Source organism: Antedon bifida, chromosome 1 (assembly GCF_963402885.1).
Source record: "Antedon bifida chromosome 1, ecAntBifi1.1, whole genome shotgun sequence".
NCBI lineage: Eukaryota > Metazoa > Echinodermata > Crinoidea > Comatulida > Antedonidae > Antedon > Antedon bifida.
This window is the reverse complement of record NC_136226.1, coordinates 23470034-23477683: the sequence shown is the minus strand read 5'-3', so window position 1 is coordinate 23477683 and position 7650 is coordinate 23470034. Positions and strand designations below refer to the sequence as shown.

The 7650-nt window shown below is 34.4% G+C and overlaps 1 protein-coding gene and 1 long non-coding RNA gene across 4 annotated transcripts; one reads left to right on the top strand and one right to left on the bottom strand.

The window, feature by feature from the left end:
- Nucleotides 1-576: 576 nt before the first annotated feature.
- On the bottom strand, nucleotides 577-1952 carry LOC144838542 (uncharacterized). Its single transcript, XR_013611654.1, has 4 exons — nucleotides 1866-1952; nucleotides 1233-1262; nucleotides 905-1084; nucleotides 577-634 (listed from the first exon to the last, which is right to left on the bottom strand). It is a non-coding gene; the product is annotated as an uncharacterized LOC144838542 (long non-coding RNA).
- Nucleotides 1953-2838: 886 nt separating this feature from the next.
- LOC144845884 (uncharacterized) lies at nucleotides 2839-7140 on the top strand. Of its 3 annotated transcripts, none has more exons than XM_078703389.1 (6): nucleotides 2839-2951; nucleotides 3477-3524; nucleotides 4348-4558; nucleotides 5358-5528; nucleotides 5753-5964; nucleotides 6309-7140. In XM_078703389.1, the coding sequence occupies exons 2-6, from the start codon at nucleotides 3513-3515 to the stop codon at nucleotides 6534-6536; spliced, it is 834 nt and encodes a 277-aa protein (XP_078559515.1). In that variant the 5' UTR covers nucleotides 2839-2951; nucleotides 3477-3512; the 3' UTR covers nucleotides 6537-7140. The 3 variants fall into 3 exon arrangements, with proteins under 3 accessions (XP_078559515.1, XP_078559523.1, XP_078559506.1); XM_078703397.1 differs by having other exon boundaries at nucleotides 2858-2947; XM_078703380.1 differs by lacking the exons at nucleotides 2839-2951; nucleotides 3477-3524 and having other exon boundaries at nucleotides 4278-4558.
- The last annotated feature ends 510 nt before the right edge of the window (nucleotides 7141-7650 follow it).

Genomic DNA, 7650 nt, shown 5'->3' with positions numbered 1-7650 from the left:
ATTATTAAAAATTACTTTTTGGCAAATGCCAATCTATTAGTACGTTCCTTTCTTCTTTTTCTTTTTCTATTCTAAAAGCCGCCTCCTCCCTTTGCAACTGCAACTCCTGCCTCTTAACCTCCAATTTTTGTTCTCTATTCAGCTCCCTATTCTTCATACTGGTATACTCTTAAAGGGAATTTTTAGGAGTTTTTTCATTTGTTTTATCTGCAACAAAACATTTACATCACCAAATATGAAAACAAAAACAAAAAACAAAACAAAACTAAATAAAAGTATTCAGAAGATGTGTTTGAAAAAAAAGTATGGTTGGTCAGATTTCTAACAGGCATTAGATTTTTTAGAATATAAAAATATGGTAGCAATCAAGTAGATGTTGGTTGTATGGATGAGGTTGTAAGTATGAATTTTCCAGAAAAAGATCATTCTTCAAACAGACTACAGTTAATAATTATTACTTTTTAACTTTATTTTATCTTCTTCTTTATTTATTTATTAATATTATAGAGTAACCAACCTCTGTTTATTGGACACAAGGTTTCCAATGCTCTTTTCCGGACTTCAAGTCCCGATTCAGGCAAATCCTATGTTTTTTTTTGCTTAGTCTTGCTGTCTGCCTTCAGCACATCCCGATCTGCAAAATACATTGTATTTTTTCATAATGTAAGAGAAGGTTAATAAATAAAACATACTATTGCTATTATACCTCATTACTGTTTTTCTAAAAGATAATCTTAGTTTTGCCTTACATTAATTATTATTTTTCATTATTTAATTACCCGAAATAATTCAATGTTTGATATTATTATAATACCTTAAAAACAATCAGTCCTTGTCATAAATGTTTGTAACTTTAAAGAGAATCTGCCTGCAATAAGATATGAAGAATGCATAATATAATTACTTTCTTAGTGATTCTAGCTGCTGAGATCTTTTCTATATGCTCTTTTATAGATATGGTGTTGACTGGCAATGTGGATGGCCGAAATACCTAGAGGGCAACATTCAAATTAGAGGCAACATCATTCAATATTTCTGCCATCTCATATGGGTTTAATGTCTGTTGCTGCACAGTACCTTATTGCTAAAAGAAGAAAGTAAGGTAATGGATACTTCATGATTGATATTTGCAAGATACAGGTAGTCCTACAGAAAGCGCAATACTTAAAAAGAAAATAATCAACATCAATATCATTGTAATCAATGGATGATTATTCTGAATTAGGACTTACCTATTTTCTTTCTGATTCCAGTCCCAGCTCCTGTTGAATAAAATTGTAAATATTCATTGATGGTGAATACAATAATATGTACAGCTAAATACTTTTTTTAGAAAATGGCATTTAGTAAGGCCAAGTTAGGATCAATATGTCGATTATTCTGGCTTGTTATTAGGCCTAGGCCCTATAATAGCCTACTGTGTGTGGTAGTGGTGGATGGCTAGACGGTGTTGGGGGATTGTCTTGCAATTATATTTTAACCCAAACTTTCCAATAAATATTTACAAATCTATCTACAGTATTATCTAGGCTAGGCTTATAATTTATAGGCTAGGACTTAGGTAGGTAGGCCTATTTATTATGCTGTTCATCAGGCCGATCATCACTAGGCCTAGTATTAGTAATAATAGGCCTAATAATTAGGCCTACCTAGGACCTAGGCTTGCCTACCATCCGGGTACCTATGCCTAGGGTAGGATCTACCTACTAGGCCACATACATGCAGTAGCCTATACTAGGCCTACTCTATGCCTAGGCCTCCTAGCTAGCTAGTCCTAGCCTAATTAGCTTAAATATTGGGGGGGTTTTTTGGGCATTTTTTTTACCCATTCTAACACAGGTAAACTGAGTACTGATTTAGAATACTTTATTTTTTAAGATCAGGAGCAATGTGATTATGACTGCTCTCTATTCCTGCAACAAGTTGCGAGAGCGCAACAAGTGCTTTCCGACCGACGAATAGGCCTCGTGTACCAAAATTGTATAGCGCCGCTACTTAATCTTTGGTCGTACCCCCACCAACTTTGCTTGTACCACCACCTACGGTCAAGTAAGAACGGCCTTTCAGCACTACTAATCGCTTTGATAATACTGTATTATAATACTGAACAACAACCGAGGCGTGTGGAATTTCGAACATATTTTAAAAGTGGAGCTCCGCCCAGAAAATTTCTAATTTTCATACATTTCAACTGTCATTTAAAAATATCATCCCTGATCACACTTTATTCATTATGTTTTTGAAATTGTTTTCAATGTCTTTTCGCAGTTTAAGAAATAGGCCTACCTTGTAATTTCATATTCTTTTACATGTAAAATAGAGGGTATATTTGAATAATCCTAAAAAATTAATCTCTTCACTAAAAAAATCTTAAAATGTTTTTTATGTAATTTTTCCAGATCTTTCTTTCTGGTATTTTTTGTATAAAAAGTATTTCATTGCGCCATTTTGCGTAGGGCCTAAATACACACTTTCCGCTTTGTACTGCTTGGCCTATGTAGCTAGGCTGATATGATAGGCTCCTGGTTATACCTTTAATGCCAGTGTAATTACGTATGAATAAAACAATATAAAACCCAGTATTTATCATCTGAAATAATAATAATGTAGGCCTAAACTCGCGTAATAAATATTTAAAACGGAAATAGTTTTATTTCGATCTTGATGGGTTTTCGCTTTAAAAATCAGTTTTGCATAACGCAGTTAGTGCGCCTACATTCTTACAATGTGCCGGTCACGGTGTTTTAGTCCTTTGTTCTGAATGTCGGTTCATTTAGTTAGAATAAATGTACCCTGGTTTTCCCGAATTCCATATCACTATCAAAGCAAAATTAACACGTTCATGTTGAAATGTAAAGTGCAATCAATAGGATACTATATAAGTGCATGCTTACAAGGAGAAGTAACATTGTTCCAAAGGCAACATACTACAGTAGTACACTAATTTGTAAGTAAGTACAAAACATTATACTCATTGTGATATTTAAATTTGTATAGAACTAATCTATTTATTCTGTCAGAATATTTATTTATTCTTTTCCCCTCTGAAATTGTGTCATGTTAACTATCCAGATCTGTTACATCTATCTGTATAACATTTTTATTTATTATCCGGACATTTTCACGATGCACAATCAATAATGTGCTGTGAAATAATTTCGTGAACTGAAGAATCACGCTTATAATTTAGGACCTATCTTCCAAATCAGCCTTTATGATTACACAATAGTGTATCACATAATAATATCATGTAGGCCTAACTGTATAATGTTTCATTATAGCACGTTTCAGGCGTTTCATAAATTCCGATCGCGCACATTTGCTCAGGTAGGCCTACTGCTCATGGAACGTAAAAGAGTCCTTTATTTTGAAAACTATTAAACGATTTAATACTACACTAGACTGGGCTTTTGTATGAAGGACATTGGTAAATAATACACCCAATAAGATATCGTACTTTTTAATTTTCACTATAGAATGTTTGAATGACATCTTTTATTTAAGTCCATGCCATGGAAGCGCCGGTAAGTTGTATTTTTTGTAGAATTATGACTAACGAATCCCCATCAGCAGAATCATAACAATATACATGTTTAAGCCTGCCATTACGAAGTTAAATATTCTTCAAATTTGTTTGTGAGTCCATGTGTGCACTAGAATGGTCCTACATAAAGGCTGTCCACACGACCAAAACATTTCTTGGTAGAGCCACGATCTTTGCTGATTTTGGAAAATGTCGGTGTCGTTACCACACCTTTGCTACAAAGTGTTTGATAGCCTTGGTATAGGCCTAAGCTTCATTCTTCATTACCGTTATACATATATAATCAATATGCATGAATGTGCAATTTCACACCTGATGAAACAAAGTATTGTACTATGATTGATTGTTGAAACGTTTTGGAAATGGAAATAACACTCATGCAAAAATTGCACAGTGAACATGTCATCTAGCTTTACGGCGCGATTTGAATTTGGTATTTTTTGCACCATTAGTTAGATCGCCAAACTTGTTAGGATAACAGTTAATTACAATACCACATTTACTACATATACGCAACAAAAAATAGTATTTATATGTTGAAACTGAAAAGTTCATTTATTATGCGTCTATTATCTGTATATATGTTATCTTATTTTTATAATTCTTTTTTTTTAAGTAAGTACAATTCAAAAGATGTGTAACAATGTTATTACTTTTAGCTTGCCAACAATTGATAACTTTTTTCTTATCCTGTGACAACATTTTGTATAGCCCTATAGATTAATGTATTTTATCGATGATCCCACAAGAAAAAAATATATATATATAATATATATATGACATGTTTGTCTTGCATTTTAAAGATCGTGTTGACTCAACCAAGTGGAAATAGCCAGTCTGTTTTCCACTATGATCCAAAGTCCTTACAAGTGATCTACTCCATTCCAGCCCGTCACAAAAGTAGCCAGAAGTTGACGCAGGAATTGAACAGAACCGTTTCTGAACTATCGCAAAATGTTGAGATCCTTCGAAGTGAACTCCATGGAAATATAAGTTATGAACAATTTATGGCAGGTAAGTAAGAATCATTATTATTCGGGGCCCCAACAATAATCGACTAAACGCATTCACGATGTGGCACCAACGAGTACCGGTTCTCACACATAGTACAAAGAAATACAAGTAATTAACCAATCACAGGCAACAGTTGCAATGATCTATTGTGATCAATCAACGTTTTTTATGCTTAACCTAGTTTAAACACTGCCCCCCACATTAAATAAACTTCTTTTTTCCAAACTTTTGGGGAAGTTTTTTAAAACTGCATTCTGTGTTTAAAAGACTGCGATTGTATTTGCTGGGTTCACAGACATCAGTAATCTAGATGGTGAAGAAGGTGCATCGGCTGCTTCTGCAGTTTGCCAAAGTGTGTAAACTGGTCTACACTATCAAACTTTTGAACTGTCCTGCCAAACTCGGAAGAGAGTATAGAACTAGAGCTACATTGTGATAGACGCGCCAACAAACGTCGGGTTTTTCAAAGCAAACGTGTTTTTTTCACGGTATTGCAATTCCTGTTTGTATGCTAAAGTTGTAGTCCCCTAAGGCGGACACCATCATTCACAAAAGGTGCCAATTTAAACAGACGAGCGGTAATGGTAAACGGTGTAAACGGAAAAAAATAGAAACACAAAACGCGGAGTGGACAGGCGGTTACGAGAGTTTCGGTTGATAGATGGCCAAAGATTTTAGCACGTCTATGACCGATATTCTAAAAAAAAATCCATGGCCTTTTGATTTTCTAGCCATATATTTATAAACAGTATTTAATTATATTTTGTATATAAAATAACAATTAAATGTATTTTTATAGACATGCTTTGCCCTAGTGAGATTGTGTTGGCCAACCAACAGTTCATGCCATATGCGTACATAGACTTTGAATATTTGGATCCAGTTTTACCAGCTAAGAAAACTATATCACAGGGAAGGATGTTTCTTACCAACAGTAGGCTGATTATGCTGTCTAACGAAAGCACAAAGCGTATGTGTTACACTATTGTAGGCCTATTATTTAGTGCCATGGTGGTCCTTCGATCAGAGCTAGCCCAGGTTCTCAAATCTCAAGTCTTTTTTTATGTGTCCTAACAAATCCTAACTACATACTGAGGCCTACTTTTATAACAATAAGTGATGATACGATGCTTTGAAAATCAAGAACTGTAATTTCATTTTCATTTTGCTATTTTTATAATTTAAATTATTTAGAAACGGAAGTTGCTGCAGTTCCTCCAGACAGCACCAAGAAACCGAACAAATACTCTGTAAAATGTGAAGCTGGCGATGCTTTCCACTATCAGTTTCTACCACTAGAGAGTATTCGAGCTGTCGAGCTTGATGGCATGGTTGGGGCTTCCGTGACGTCATTTATCGATAGCCAGGCAGCATGTTGTCTGCTCAGGATGTGTAGTTGCTGTGGGGTAGGCCTAACTATTTACAATTTGAAATATTCGGTCTTGCGTTATTACAGTACTAAAGCTAAAATTATAATGATTAATGTTGTTGTTGTTAAGTAACTTCCATCAGCGTTTGAGCTGACGCGATGCTCAATCAACTCACTTGCGCTACGCACACGTCGTTACGTTGCGTTCAGATGAGAGCCAAGCCTTACTCAAATGTATCGTGTTTTAACTGCTATTTCTACATGGGTACCCTGAGAAGAAATGAGGTTTACAGTATTTACGTATTCGTTTATCCTGGTATAATATAGGCCTAAAGCCTGAAATGAAATATAACATGTTTGACAAAATCATTTTATCTTTAGTGTGGGATATGTCTGAGAAGTTGGTACGAAGTCGGTCGCTCATCCAACCCGTCAGTAAACCAGCGCATTTTGAAACTTAGTGTTGATATGCCGCCTTGGGGAAATCATTGCATTGTCAGCATCTACATGCAAGGATCCACCGATATGCTTGTCGTCAAAGACTTTCTTCGTGACTTACAAGCATATGGGCCATCAATGAAACTTCCAATGTTCGGGAAAGCATTCTAAGTCAACTATCTGTGATTTATAATCTTAATTTTGAATAGTAGACAAGTACTATTATAGTTAACGACTGTCCATGTTTATTTGTTTTTCTCTTTCGTAGGTGTAGCCCAGTTTATTCATTACTTCATTCCGTGACAACGATATAAAGATATTTAAAAAAACAACATGTGTTAACAAGCAAAATGTGTTTATAACATGTATATAGTATATATCTTTTAAAAACATAACATAAGTAGTCATATTTGCACATATCATCTTTCAAATTTGTTCTTTTTGGTCTACAATATATTTCTTTCTTTCTCTTTCCTCTTTCAGTGTTTAAAAGTACTAACAAAAGGTTAATACAATATTCTTTAAAATTGTCTTAATATCAAGTTCAAGTTCAATAAAATGTATTAATAATGGTAAGACAAATAATACAAAAATAATAAACAATAAGAAACAGTAATACAATACAAAAACAAAAAGAGGTAAATAAGTGAAAAAGGGAGAAAAGAAAGGAAGATAAAAAGACAAGCTTACATTAGCCCGTCTATTTTGAGCTCTATTTACATTACATAAGAATATTGGTTTGCTATTAAATTTCTGAGTTCTTCTCTGAACAAATTCCAAATCGTTGTTGATCTTTTTGTGTGACTTTTCTGTAGATTCAATCGATTTAGATTGAAAATACAAAAGGTGAACAATGAAATTAATTCATTTACATGTTTAGCAGTCTCGAATCTTGGCCAAATTATTCCATGCACGTTGTACACCTTTACACTTCAATAGCATGTGTTTGTCCGTTATTGGTTCAGTTCATACACTCGCCTTCGGTCGCCTCTCGCGGCCGTGGGGATACGATTGTGTCGTGGGGATGGCTACTCAAGTGGAATCCGGGATGATTAGTCCAAACCGAAGTTGTTAATATACATTTTATGGGGGGATTTATTAGGTTTTTAAAGTTGTTCAAACTACCATTTAATAACATATTGTATTGATATTGCTAATGTTGATAAAATAAAAAACGTAATATGCGATTATTATTTCGAAAACTTCGTAAATTCGCCACTGCCAACAGAGGAAGGAATATGTTTACATCGTTCACGTGGCTAAAAATGATCATAAATGACAAGAA

Coding starts and splice junctions, on each gene's coding strand:
- LOC144845884 (XM_078703380.1), top strand. CDS start 4,321: ATGACATGTTTGTCTTGCATTTTAAAGATCGTGTTGACTCAACCAAGT. Junction 5,529..5,752: donor GTCTAACGAAAGCACAAAGC/GTATGTGTTACA, acceptor TAAATTATTTAG/AAACGGAAGTTGCTGCAGTT. Junction 5,965..6,308: donor GGATGTGTAGTTGCTGTGGG/GTAGGCCTAACT, acceptor TTTTATCTTTAG/TGTGGGATATGTCTGAGAAG.